Source organism: Halichoerus grypus, chromosome 4 (assembly GCF_964656455.1).
Source record: "Halichoerus grypus chromosome 4, mHalGry1.hap1.1, whole genome shotgun sequence".
NCBI lineage: Eukaryota > Metazoa > Chordata > Mammalia > Carnivora > Phocidae > Halichoerus > Halichoerus grypus.
This window is the reverse complement of record NC_135715.1, coordinates 137,054,958-137,069,835: the sequence shown is the minus strand read 5'-3', so window position 1 is coordinate 137,069,835 and position 14,878 is coordinate 137,054,958. Positions and strand designations below refer to the sequence as shown.

Below are 14,878 nucleotides of genomic sequence, written 5' to 3'. Positions count from 1 at the left end.
CAACTCACTCAACCTCTCTAAGGTTCAATTTCCCCCTCTATAAAGCGAGGACAAGAAGAGTACCTACCCCACCCAGTTATGAGGATTGAAAGAGTTAGTACATATAAAGCACACAGAAGATTGTCTGCCACATAACAGCTGGATATGCTATTATTTTTATTAGTTATTAAAAATAGAAAAAGTAATTACTTTTTACTTATTTTGTTGACAAACTTTCAAACTGAAGATTCAAGGAGAAAAATAATAAAGAAAAATAATAACGTGTCTTAGAGGCAATAGATTAACACTACTGGGGAAAAAAAGGAAAGCATCTCACTCATTCAGTTTTTAAAGTTGTCTTGGCCAAAGGAGAAGGTATGGTGGCTTCAGCAATAACCTGCGGAAAGGAGGGATCTGGTTACGTGCATTAGGGCAAGTGGATCTTGTGTCTGCTTCCTCTCCTAACCCTGAACAAGCAATCCTCAATCCACGTAAGGCTTAAGTTACAAAGTTATGAAGATCCTTCATAAGGCACTTGTTGGAATTGGGAATGCTTTTTCTCATTGGAATAATGCTAGGACAGTGGTGCAATTTCCAGGACAGCCCACGACACACTCATGATATCTCGAGTTAGTGCGGGAACAGAGCGCAAAATGGCAAGGCTCGCTTCAAGCTCTGCCCTAGCCACAGAACCTTGGACAAGTCTTCCAGCCTCTCGGATCTCAGGTAAGAATGCCGGTCTGCCTGCCTCACCAGAGGCTGGTGAGCCCCGTGTAACACTGGACAGAAAAGGGCTGTGGGGTCCAAGAGTAGTAGATAATATTGCTCAGCATCCTGAAGGAAAATGTAGTAAAGATTCTCAGGAGTCACTCATGCTCCATAGTAGCCCCAAATCCAGGTCAGAAAAGCACATGATTTTTACTCTATGTCACTTAACAAGGACGTGTACTCACCAGCAGTGATTTTTTTTTTTTAAATTACAGGAAAATACACATTACATAGAATTTGTCCTGGTAAAATACACATTACCTAAAATTGCCATTTTAAAGTGTATGATTCAGTGGCATTAAGTACATTCACAATGTTATACAACCATCACTGCTATCTAGTTCCAGAACATTTTCATCACCCCAAAAGGAAACCCTGTACCATATACCCATTAGCAGTTACTCCCCTTTCTCCCGTCCCCTCAGTCCCTAATCTGCTCTCTCTGCAGATTTACCTATTTTGAATATTTCACGTAAGTGGAATCCTACAATATGTGCTCCTTTGTGTCTGATTTCTCTCACTTAGCATAATATTTTCAGGGTTCACCCACGTTGTAGCATAAATCAACACTTCCTTTTTATGGGTGACTAATATTCCACTGCATGGATATGCCACATTTTGTTCATCCATCTATCTGTTGATGGGCATTCGAGTTGTGTATCGAGTTGCACTATACATAATACAGCTATTATGTATAGTGTTTCCACGAACACTGGTGTACAAGGTTCTATGTGGACAGTCTTTTTGGGGATATGCTTAGGCATGGAATCACTAGGTCATATGGTCACTCTGCAGGTAACTTGTGTGCCAAACTGTCTCCCCGAGTGGCTGCACCGTTCACATTCTCACCAGCAACATATGAGGGCTCCATAATCTCACCGATATTCACTGCTTTCAATTTTGTGAATTCTCGCCATCCTAGTGGGTAGGAACCGGCATCAATTTTTGGCTGTTCACAGCATTTTGAGATCCGAGGCCGGCCAACCTGAGATTTCATTACCCCGTGCCAAGACCCTGAAATATGGAGATGGGTTTTTGTGTGGACTTTTCTTCTTGCATGTGTGCATCCAGCAAACCTGATTCCAGCCAGCGGCTGTATTAAGGAATGTCATCTGTTTAGAGCACAAGTGTCACAATAATCTGGCACACCCCACTGGGAAGGGACCACACCAGCAGCTGTGACTGGAAAGGAACTTAGGACCATAAAAGCTGCACTGGGAGCCCCTGAACAAGGGGGTCCGTGTGCCTTCCATTTGCTGGTCACGCCTCAGTGACTCATGTTAGTGTTGGTGGAGGCTGGGGAGCAGAATCTGAGTGTATGTGTCATTTGCTGTTCCAGCCGGCCTCGTCCTGGGCTCCGAACATGAGACCCGCCTGGTGGCAAAGCTATTTGAAGATTATAACAGTGTGGTGCGGCCAGTGGAAGACCACCGCCAGGCTGTGGAGGTCACCGTGGGCCTGCAGCTGATCCAGCTCATCAACGTGGTGAGACAGTAGCACTCGGGGCTCCCGCACCCCTCACCCTGGCCTCCCCTCCTTACCTCTGAAGATGCGGTCTTATCTTTTCTCAGGATGAAGTAAATCAGATTGTGACAACCAACGTGCGACTAAAACAGGTATGCAGCTCGATAAGTGCATTGATGTCGTTTGTATTCACCCTGGGATTGAACCTGGGCCCAGGGGGCATCAATTTGGGTAACAGGAATGCATACCAACATGATGCAAGTAAATACTTCGGTGTCGTGGGATTATGGATCATATTTGTTGGTGTGTGTGTGTGTGTGTGTGTGTGTGTGTGTTTTACTTAGTGCTTTGTTAGGCTACCATAAACAAAGCCACAGACAAACTTATTCTCTTGCAGTTCTTGAGGCCAAAAGTCCAAAATCAAGGTTATCAGCAGGACTGGCTCCTTCTGAGGGCTGTGAGGGGGAATCTGTTTCCAGGCCTTTCTTCTTTGCATATAGTTGGCCAACATCATGTCCCCATGGCATTCTTCTCGAATATGTTTCTGTCTTCAAACGTCCCCTCCTGGGGTGCCTGGGTGGCTCAGTTGGTTGGGCGGCTGCCTTCAGCTCGGGTCATGGTCCCACGGTTCTGGGATTGAGCCCCGCATCGGGCTCCATGCTCAGCGGGAAGCCTGCTCCTCCCCTGCCTGCCATTCCCCCTGCTTGTGCTTGCTCTCTGTCTCTCACTCGCTCTGTGTCAAATGAATAAATAAAATCTTAAAAAAAAAATGTCCCCTTCTTTAAGGACACAACTCCTCTTGGGTTAGGGCCTACCTCAATGATCTAATTTTAACCAAATTACCTCTATAAAGACCCTGTCTCCAAATAAAGTTATATTCTGAGGTACTGGGGATTAGGACTTCAACATATGAGTTTTGGGGCGATACAGTTCAATTCATAACATTGTGTCATCTGAATAGGCTACATTGGGCATGTATGACTTTTATAATGTAGGAAACAATATAATACTTTTAAAAGATGATGTCTGCTTGAGGGAAATGTTCACAATAGGGTCATTCTCTTTTCCTGGGGTGGGCAGTGTGGCATGGTAGATGTGTCACCACCCAGTCGTGTGACTTGGGGTACCTTTGTTTCCTCATCTGTAAAATGGGGTCAATAATCACTCTTCCTTCATAGGATTATTGTGAAGACTAAATCATGGATTTATGTAAAATGCTCAGAATGGTGCGTGCATGGAGTCAGTACTATAGAAGTGTTTGCTTTTATCGTTTACTAAAGTGAAACGTGAATTCTGAATCAAATCTTTTTACTGGAGCACAATTTCTGTCAATATCCACACTATCATATACCATCAGAACTCTTGATAACTTTAGATATTTATTTGTAAAGATTTTATTTCTTTATCTTAGAGAGAGAGAGAGAAAGCAGGGAGGAGGGGCAGAACAAGAAGGAGAAAGAGTCTCAAGCAGACTCTGTGCAGACTCAGGGCTCAATCCCACGACCCTGAGATCATGACCTGAGGCAAAATCAAGAGTCGGCTGCTTAACCGACTTAGCCGCCCAGACACCGCTTGATAAACTTAGATTTTTTTTTTTTAAATGTTTTTAGCTCTTTTTATTAGTGAAATGTCTTCATTTCTAGCAATGGGTGGATTACAACCTAAAATGGAATCCAGAGGAGTATGGCGGCGTGAAAAAAATCCACATTCCCTCAGAAAAGATCTGGCGCCCAGACCTCGTTCTCTATAACAAGTAAGCAAAACAAATAGGCTGGGGAGGGGGACATTCCTGGGGCAGGTGGAGCCCAAGTGCCCTATCCGAAGGGCTGCCACTCTCAGTATGCTTCTCATCACTGTTCACATTAAATAACCCTTAAAAACCAAGAGCCAAGTTGACATGCTAGGGGTGCCATATGGTGTCTCATGTTATGAATAGAAACAATTATCAGAGCCAAATTGAATCGGGGCTGTGGGGTGGGGGACATTTAATCCCTGAGAGCTCCTGAAGGGTGTATGGCAACTATCCAAGGAACCCAAATTCATATAATTGAGTTCCTTGGAATTAAATGCCCTTCCTACCAATAGGTCTGAACCTCCTGGGGTGGTTATCCATCACATCCTCACGGCATCCCGAGACATCGTGTGCTGCTGATGGCCGGGGAGGCCTGCATCGCCCATCCACTGGGCTCCGTGACAGACTGCATGTTGTGAAATTATAATGTGATGCAAGACACTCTGGTCTAATGACAGGTTCATTATCATACGCCCTTCATTTGTCAGAGAATGTTCATTTCAAGGAGCATCCTTCCCGGGCGGGAGCATCCGCCATCGGGCTGGAGGATGTGCAGTCTGACAGTCTACACACAGCACGTGTCTATGCAAGCGGGCTGTGCCTTCTCGCACACTGACCAGGGAGGGCAGCAAAGACTTGTGAATGGAAAGGACACCCTTTACGGCCCACCCTCCTACTCTGATTTTCTACTACATATTTCCCAGTGATACCTGAGACTCAAGCTTGAGCCCGATTAGCCAATCATTTGTGTAAAGTTTTCGGACAAATATGCTGATAGAGCAGAGTGTCTGGTGTTAGTAAGTTTCTCTTTCGGTAAGAATCTAAGAGAAGCAATTAAAGTCCTCAGGTCCTCTTGACAAGCTCGCTTGGGAACACCCTGGTGGGGAGAGAACCCAGTTTTACTAGCTTATAGAGACAGATGTAGATGATCCTGTGGCCCTCTGCTCTTTGGGGCTCTTTTGGGAAGGTCCAGAACCACACAGTTTTCTGGAGAGTGCCTCAACTCCACCCCAGGGGAAAACCAGTGATTTATGAAGTGAGGCACCAACATATGCCATAGGTCCCTGAAAGTCCCCCAGGGCAGACCCCACCCACCTCTTCAACACCTATTCTAATGCCTTTGGCCGAGGCCCCAACTCACAGGCTGTTTGGGGTCAAGTGGACTGCCCACTGAATAAGGCCCATAGAAACGGCCTGTTATTTTTTATTACCTACCATGGTGGATTATTTATTTGTTATTTTCTAAAAAGATTTTACTCATTTATTTGAGAGAGTGAGAGAGAGAGCACAAGCGGGGCAGGGAGAGGCAGAGGGAGAAGCCGACTCCCCGCTGAGCAGGGAGCCTGACTCGGGGCTTGATCCCAGGACCCTGGGACCATGACCTGAGCTGAAGGCAGATGCTTAACCGACTGAGCCACCCAGGCGCCCCTCTACCATGGTGGATTTTTAAAATGAGAAATTAGTGCCAACACTTGAAAATTGAACAGTATTACATTAAACTCTGGAGTTCTAGTCTCTGTAGAAAAATCCCTTATTCAAAAGCATGGAAACTTTGGATTAAAAAAGTCCAGATTTCCAGGTTCCAAGGAAGAATCCCAATATCTGGCAGCATCATCCTTCCCTCACAAGAGGGCTCCACAGCAAAGCTCAGTGGCACCTTCCTTAGAGGAGAGAAGGCTCTCCTCTCACCCCTCACCCCTTCCTCACCTGCCTGACCCAGGAGCACTCTGAGTTTTCGACTCTACCCTACTGAATTCTAGATAGTTCTGAAAAAGATAACAGAGCCTTTCTTTAACCTGCTTACCACAGTCATGAGCCACTGGACTTGTTTTTATTTAAAATTCCCGTTGTTTTTTTTTTCCCAGTTAACTTTCAAAGTATATTGGGGAAGGGATAGATGGAGATTAACATTACAAATACTACTGAGGACTGGGAAGAAAACATCTGGTATATAGTATCACCTGTTATTTCTTTAAAGCCGTAGATTCCTAGGTTCTTCTCCGGATATTCTGATTTAGTGCTTAGATGGTGCTGAGAAATCTGTATTTTAAACAAGCACCCCAGTGATTATCAGATAAATTTGGGAAACGTTGCCATGAATAAAAAGTGACACTCCCCAAATGAAAGCATCTATAATTAGCACCTGGATAATTAACAGCTGTCTCCTGCTAACATCCCCACGCAGAACTGACGGCTCATCCGTCACTTGGAGTCATGTTCCTCTTTGATCCCAACTGCAGTGCAGATGGCGACTTTGCCATTGTCAAGTTAACCAAAGTGCTCCTGGACTACACTGGCCACATCACATGGACACCCCCGGCCATCTTCAAAAGCTACTGTGAGATTATCGTCACCCACTTTCCCTTTGACGAACAGAACTGCAGCATGAAGTTGGGTACCTGGACCTATGACGGCTCGGTGGTGGCCATCAACCCGGTAGGTGCTGACCTCGCAGGATGGGGCTGGATGCAGGAGGAGCGTCATCCAGGTGTCCAGCTCTGTCCCTCCAGAATCCCAGTCTCTCAGCACCACTTATACCTTTGGGGATCATCGAATTCAACAGTTCGGTGTGTGCACATGAGAACCACCTGGGAGCTCACATACATTCCTCTGCCCGAACTTGGTCCCAGGAATTTTGGCTGAATTAGTCTGGGGTGGGAGTAAGGCACCAATATGTTGTCAAGTTCCCAAGTGACTTGAAGGTGTGTTCAACATGGAGGATCCCAATGGTCCAAACCCCCCTTATTTTATAGGAAAGACCCCAAATGGGAAGTGACCCTCCTGGGTCCCATTCCAGTCCCAACAGCACTGCAATCTGTTGCTTTATTACAGCTGAGTTTGAAACCCACCCCTCCTCAAGGGGGACACAGCTGCGGTTTCAAAGTTTCATTTTATCTTCTCAGGAAAGTGACCAGCCAGACCTAAGCAACTTCATGGAAAGTGGAGAATGGGTGATCAAGGAGTCCCGGGGCTGGAAGCACTGGGTGTTCTATGCCTGTTGCCCCTCCACCCCCTACCTGGACATCACCTACCACTTTGTCATGCAGCGCCTACCCCTCTACTTCATCGTCAACGTCATCATTCCCTGCCTGCTCTTCTCCTTCTTAACTGGCCTGGTGTTCTACCTGCCCACAGACTCAGGTGGGTGCCGTTGCCATGGCCACTGCTGCTGACGCAGACACATCTCGTGCTGCTATTTGTGGGGAAAGCAGAAATAATCATGGGCTAATAAACAAATACAGGCAGACACGCCCAATCATCATCCCTGGGAGGACGCATTTACTGAGTGGCCATGTTCCGTGGTGAGTCACTGTGGCTAGAGCTCACAGCTGGAGCAGACTACAGGGCAGGCAGAGTTGAACATGAGCCCGGAGGCGCACATACACAGCTCAGTCTAATGTGAATAACCACCAGTACTTGCTTGCTGAATACCTACTGTGTGCCCAGAAATGTGCTGGGTAAGGCTTGCGTCACAGATACTCCTCATGTCACTTCCCCTATGAAGCCACTGACTATATACTGATTAATCCAAGTCTTGCCTCTTTTGCTCACTGCTTGCCACTTGAAAATAGCTTTTGTGTGTCTGTTTTCCAGATGGCAGTATCTTTATACACAAGACCATACTTCCCAAGTGGCAATTCCTTCTCACATATCAGCCTGAGCAACTTCCTTACCTCCTACTGGGTAATCACATCTGTGACATAATTTCACCAAATACCAACAATCTGCAGAAAAGGGGAAAAGGGTACAGGAGTGCCTGCTTGAAGTCACTGCTCATAAACAATTTAGGGCAGACAAGTAGGGAAAAAGAAAGGTGGTACACACAGTCCTCGAACTTAGGACAGGTAACAATTATATCAAAATGATAAACACACACACAAGTCTAAGTCCAGCTTTCCAACAAGGAAAAAAAAGATTCATATACACTCACTCATTCAACATATTTGTTGAACAGTTGTTATGTGGCAAGCCCACAGTAGAGAATAAGGCAGAATTCGCCCCACAAGGGTTCCTGATTGGCTCACTCAGTAAAGCATGTGACTCTTGATCTCGGGGTTGTGAGTTCAAGTCCCACATTGAGTGTAGAGATTACTTAAAAAAATCTTAAAAAAAAAAAAGAATTTGCCCCACAGAATGCACATTGTATTTATGACTGTATTTATTTTTAAATAAATGATCCCAAACACAATTTTTTTTCAACTTTCTAATCAAATGAAGCTTCTTAAAGTGAAGAGAGAAAATGCCAGTCAGGGCAATATGGAAACGAATCAGAGTTTCCGTAAATGTGAAATGGTTTACGCTTGAAGAGCACTTAGAACAGTGAGAATGCATGATATATGCGAGCTCTTATTCTCATTATTATTAATCGAGAAATTTGATGTAACTTGATCAATATTTCGTATTTATAATTCTGTCCCCTTTTTCACTTTTAAAGACTTTCCTACCCACTAGGTAGACTTCTCCTAACTAGGTAGAATTGGTCATTTCTTGTTTGCATCCACTCTGTATCCTGTAGATACTCATAGCATCTGGAAGCATCCAGTATGGGAGGAGAACAGGGTAACACAAGGGTTTCCCAAGACAAACAGCAGGACCGGCCCAAGGAAAGTCCCTTCCAAAGGCTCTCTAACTGCATCTCAGGTGGTCAGTCCCCACAAAAATATTCCCATTCAGCCCCTCCCTCCTCACTTGCCCTACCAAAACTCTAACAGGGAATTGTTCACCCTGAAATTATAGGGCCTGGTGAAAAGAGGTTGGGGCAGGGAAATCGCTGATCCCTTAATATGAATAACAGAACAAGAAAAAAAACAAATTGTCCTCTTAGATGAATGTGAAAAATTAAGTAGTTCATTGGTTTTGCCCTTTTCTTGGTTTTGGTCCTGCAGCTTCCTCCCATAACGAGAAAACTACACGTGTACTTCTGGTTTGCCCATCCATCTGCTGGGTAACAAGTAGGTCAGGTTCCGTTTTGGGAGGCTGATGACATTCTGCTGCAGACAGAAAACTGCCACCCGGAGCCTAGCCCGTCACACAGCTGGGTGTACTTGGTTCCCTGAATTCCAAGCCTCAGAATTCTGGGACATGAGATCAAGCAGCCACTGGTTGTTCGGCAGCCTCTCATGGAAATGCCTGCCACTCGCCTCTGTCAGCAGAGCTAAGGTGCGTAAGGTCTCAAAGGACCAAATTCTGCCCAGGAAATTTCCCCAGCGTCACGCAGGTCACATTGCTCTCACCCTTGGTGTCTGTGGTATATGAGCTGGCTGGGGCCGCCATAACAAAGTACCCCAAACTGGGCGGCTTAAACGCCAGGAATTTATTTCCACGTGGTTCTGGAGGCCAAGGTGTCAGTAGGTTTGGTTTCCTCTGAGGCTTCTCTCCTTGGCTTGCAGATGGCTGTCTTCCCTGTGTCTTCACCTGGTCCTTCCTCTCTGTGGGTGTCTCTGTCCTAACCTCCTCTTCCTAGAAGGACACCAGTCATCCTGGATGAGGGCCCTCCCTAATCAACTCATTTTGACTTAAGGCCTCATCTCCAAATACAGTCACGGGGGTGCCGAGCCTTAGGACTTCCACGTATAAAATTGAAGGGTACGATGATTCAGCCCATAACACATGAGTGGCTGTATTTCTTCTTCATTTTGTCCAGGAGAGAAGATGACTCTAAGCATCTCAGTCCTGCTGTCCTTAACCGTGTTCCTCCTGGTCATCGTGGAGCTGATCCCTTCCACCTCCAGTGCCGTGCCCTTGATTGGGAAATACATGTTGTTCACCATGGTGTTTGTCATAGCGTCCATCATCATCACCGTCATTGTCATCAATACACACCACCGCTCCCCCAGCACCCACGTCATGCCCGACTGGGTACGCAAGGTGAGTGAGCAAGGCCCTGCAAACTCTTGCCCGTAAGAACGTCTCTCCTTCCACGTGGCCAGTGGAATTCTGGTTAACAACTGTGGGTACTTAGGAACTGAAAGTCCTTTCTGGGGATTTTGAGGGGATTTCCGGAAGGAACTTTCTTTAGCCTCTTTCTAGGAATAAATAACTCATGTAGGCACAGAAGAAAAACAGAATTAACAAAGCCCCCTCCGAATTCAAGCTTAAATAATCCCTTTGATTAGAGAAGGTGAATAAGTCACTGTCTTTTTAGTCAAATGCTGTGAAATTCTTGAGATTTCTGTTTGTATGTCTTCCAATCTCTGAACAGACTGCTTATTTTTTGCTGGGAGAAATTATCTGCTGAGAATAGAAGAACTAGAGATGGAGGGAGTGCTTGACAAGAAATTGTCAAAAAGTGAGTGTCACTGAGGAACTTGGTCTCAAATATTTACATTATTGAAATTTAAAGTGTGTTAACATTTCCAATATGTCAGTTTTTAAATAAAACTTCACAGAGACACTAGCTTCCAGGGTCTTTTCTGTAGCTTGCAAAAGATTTGTCATGAATTGACAGAAACACTACTGCTTGCAATGTATTCTTCTGGAAAGACAATCAGTCCCTATATTTATAAAGACTCACATGACTCCTGTCAACACCTATGTTGCATTTCTTCAGGAACAAGAAATGGAAGAAAACAGAGTAGCTGTTTTGGAGACTTATATATTCTTTTAGCCAGAAAGACCTTTTCTTTAACCATATTATCCTGCTAACACATGGCTTTGAAAGAAGCGGGTACCTATAGCAGGGCTGGAAGCTCAAGCATCAATGGCTTCTCATTGAGTCCAATAGCTGCACACAGGCTCCCTCCAGTGGCGAACTCCTCACATTACAGAATCATCTCTACTCACCGGAGTAATTTGACAGGCCACAAGATATGCCTGAAGAAATCTTTAAGAAAATTTAGTAGAGTCCTTTTGTTTTAAGGACAAAGAGGCTAAGGCCCAGAGAAGCCAAATGACTTGCCTAAAGTCATGCTGCTAATTCAAAGTCAGAGTTTGATACTTGCCCTGTTGGCAATAATTCTCATGCATGGATTTCTTCTTTATGTTAGGTTTTTATCGACACTATCCCAAATATCATGTTCTTCTCCACAATGAAAAGACCATCCAGAGAAAAACAAGACAAAAAGATTTTTACAGAAGACATTGATATTTCTGACATTTCTGGGAAGCCAGGGCCTCCACCCATGGGTTTCCACTCTCCCCTGATCAAACACCCCGAGGTAAAAAGTGCCATTGAAGGAGTCAAATACATCGCAGAGACCATGAAGTCAGACCAGGAGTCCAATAACGTAAGTTCCGTGCCTTGAGACCCACACCTCCAGGCTTAAATGATCAAATACTTGAGCACAGATGGACGGGTTTGTCTTGACGGGTAGGTTGGCATTCACGAGGCAGCTGCTGACCTCCGATGTGCCTTGGTGACCACCTCTAAGCCGCCTTCGTGAGCCATCCCATTGTGAATAATCTATTGAAATGATAAAGATCACCATGCCAGCCAAGGGATGTCGAGGGCTTTGAGATCTGCAAATTGTGTGGACCATAGACGATGCATAACGTGAACACTGTGAGTCTAATGACCACCTGAAGGAAATTCTAACACTTTTCTCTCTCCCAGGCGGCCGAGGAATGGAAGTATGTTGCAATGGTGATGGACCACATTCTCCTTGGAGTCTTCATGCTCGTCTGTATCATTGGAACCCTGGCCGTGTTTGCAGGTCGGCTCATTGAATTAAATCAGCAAGGATGAGCAGCGCTGAGCACCAGGCAGAGCAGAGAAAGGCGGGGAAGACAGAAATATCTGTCTGCTTTGATACAAGCTCACTTATCAGACATCAAATTTTCTGTATTTATGATTAATGATAATGATTTTTATTTACATAAGGTGATGGCCTCAAGTATTTTCACAGTACTTCTTCAATCCGGCTCTATCTGCCTGTAGAGTGAGCCCTTTGTAGTACATGAAATGGGATCACTAACAAGATGTATTCGTTTCCAAAGGCATCTGGAAGAGTTTTGCCCAGAATAACAGGTTTTCTATTTTCTTTTTTTTAAGCAAAGAACGTGTCCTTTGCTTAAAAGTCAGTTTTGTACATGCAAGTAAGCCCATCTGCCAGTCCCCAAAAGATAAAGCATTTGATTCAGAGAGAAAAGGAAACTGTAGAAAGGCAACCATTAAGTTCTAAAACAGCCACCAAAATGCAAATTGCATCAAAAACGCATGCTATAAAGCAGATTTCTAGAGCTGGGAGGTGAGGGAGGGGCTTCCCAGTCTAACACAGCACCTGAGTATGCTGCTCAAGGCTTGAGGAACACAGCCAGCTAGCTTCCTGAGCTATACCGAGTGTGAGGGCCAGGCACTGTGGGAATTGTCTCAGGAATGTGGTTTTATTCCATCCTCCTGACTTTCATAATGTCCCTATTTTACAAATGAGAAAGCCGAACTTGAGAAGCCTAAGTTCATTGCCCAAACTAGCAATGACAAGAACTGAGAGTTGAACCCAGACCAAATGTGGATTCAAAGCAGCGCAGGGCTGGGTCAGTTCATCTGCTCACTTGCTCCCCTGGCCCCTGCTCACCTGATCTAGGCCATCCTGTAACTCTGCTTAGGGTTTGGAGAGCTTCAGTCTTAGTGTCAACCACCTTTCTGCCCTTCCCAATTAAACCTCCTGCCCTTTCCCCCAGTCCTCATCCAGTCCTGCTTGGGGTTTTTGTTCTATCAATGAAATCAGACATGTATGCACATACCACCACCATTCTTAAAATTCCAGACAAGTGAACAGGAGAGAAAAGGATGTTTCTTCATAGCCACTTTCCAGCCACAATGTAATTCACTCCAGAAGTAGAAAGTGGGCAGCCCTGGGCTCTGGGTGGCCTCTCCGATCCCAGGTGGTTTCGAGCTACCTCTCCATGGAATTCTCAAGCACACACCCATGGCAGGACAGAGTGCTTTCATTTTAGAGTAAACTCAAGGGAAAACAGTTTGGTGGTTCCTCAAAAAATTAAACATAGAATTATCATAGGATCCAGTAATTCTACTCCTAGGTATATACCCAAAAGTGAAAGCAGGGACGTGAACAGACATGTGTATGCCAATGTTCACAGAGCGTTAAATCACAATCCCAAAAGGTGAAAACAGCTCAAGTGTCCAGCAGTGGAAAAGCAGTATATACATACAATGGAATATTATTCAGCCTTAAAGAGGAATTCTGATGTATGTTACAATATGGATCAACCTTGAAAACATACTTGGTGAAATAAGCTAGACACAAAGGACAAATCTTGTGATTCCACTTATATGAGGTACCCAGAAGAGGCAAATTCATAGAGAAAGTAGAATAGAGATTGCCAGGGTTTAGAGGGAGGGGTGAGTTATTGCTCAATGGGTAGAATTTCAGATTGGGAGGATGGCAAAGTTCTGGAATGGACAGTGGTGATGGTTGTACAACATTGTGAATGTACTTAATGCCACTGAATTGTACACTTAAAAATGGTCACGATGTTAAATTTTATGCATTTTACCACAATTAAAATAAAGAATGAAAACAATGGTAAAACTGTAACTGTCATGTTATATATATTTTACCACAATTAGATGTACAAAAAAGAATCTGCTACTTGCCTAATCTGGCCTAGTCTCCCAGGACTGACTGTTGATTCAGAGAAGGACCTGAAAAGTCACTTCCATTCTCAGGAAACAAGAGGCTTACAGAAGTAACCTCCTTCAGGTCACAGAGCGATTTGGTGACACACCAGACCTTACTCCGCTCTTGTGCTATGTCCGTCACACCAAATAACCCCTCTCCCCGCAAAGCAAGGCCCTCAGGCACATTCCCTCCTGGCCAGGAGAGCCAGCCTGAGAGGATACCACAGTGCTACGGCGTGTAGTTCCATTAGCCCCTAAATATCTATCCCATCAGTCTGTCACCACATCAAAGGCTTTCATCTTTGGACTCTCCTCCCTTAGTTTGGGCTGGTCTCCAGAAGACCACTGACGCAATGGGAAGGGAGCCAGGGGGTGCTGGGATCTGTCTCCCCCCGGGGAGGCCTTTGCTGAGGTCCCGGCCTGCCTGTGCCGTGTAGCTCTGTGGATGAGCGTGTCTGCATAGCAGGAGGACTTCCTGGGAAGTAAGGAGCATCCTGCAACTGAGACACAGGCAGGTACGTGCATTTACAGACTGAAACCAGAAGCAGAAACTGTTCAGAGCTCAGCTCTCTAAGTCTTCTCTTTTTCTACCCTTGGTTGTCAGAACTGGGAGTTTTTTTTTAAATCAGAAATTATATTAACATTTAAACAAATCAGATGGGGTCATCAGGGAGAGATTTTGAGGCTGGGTGGGAGGTAGCAGTGTTGGCCCCCGTCACTAGGGACCACAGTGCTGCTGTATTCCTCCTGGGGGGTAGAGGGTCAGGCAGAGGGGCTCAGGCAGCGGCCTCCTTGCCCGCTGCCCAACTGATTTCACCCCACTCTAAGAACCGGGTCCTGTCTTCAAGCCTGAGTTCCCCGCTCCTGGTTCTCAAACCACCATGTTCAAGGTCATCTCTCCCATAGCTGCTGCTTGAGTTCTACCCCACATTGGTTCTTGAGCCACCGTAGCCGCTTGAGGTCTCTCCCACCACACCCTCCCTCTGCCTCTACCCAAATCCCCCAAGCCCTACCCCACAACGCCTCTGGGTTTTCCAAGTAAGCCTCCTTGCTACTGGTTAGGGGCTTTCCCCAATACCACCCATGTTCCAATCACTGCTGCCCGGGGTTTTGTTCCTACAGCCCGAGTTCTCCAACTCTTCCCCCCCAAATCGCCCCATGCTGCCACCCACCACTGCCTGGGTTTACCAGTTACCCCAGCCATGGTCTCTTCTGCACCTCTGCCTGGGTCCGACCTCTGCCAGTGCCTTAATTTATTCCCACCGCCCCTGCCTGGGTCTGTCCTGACTGCAGCC

At 45.6% G+C, this 14,878-nt stretch overlaps 1 protein-coding gene and 1 long non-coding RNA gene across 3 annotated transcripts in view; one reads left to right on the top strand and one right to left on the bottom strand.

Annotated features, from left to right (window-relative positions):
* Positions 1-14,878, bottom strand: part of LOC118525213 (uncharacterized) — a 127,464-nt gene that overhangs the window by 89,419 nt on the left and 23,167 nt on the right. The gene's annotated exons all lie outside the window — the stretch shown is intronic.
* Positions 633-13,453, top strand: CHRNA1 (cholinergic receptor nicotinic alpha 1 subunit). Its single transcript, XM_036075788.2, has 9 exons — positions 633-705; positions 2,087-2,232; positions 2,319-2,363; positions 3,855-3,964; positions 6,244-6,439; positions 6,907-7,144; positions 9,648-9,871; positions 10,990-11,229; positions 11,556-13,453. Exons 1-9 carry the CDS (start codon positions 633-635, stop codon positions 11,685-11,687), a joined length of 1,404 nt encoding a protein of 467 aa, XP_035931681.2. The 3' UTR covers positions 11,688-13,453.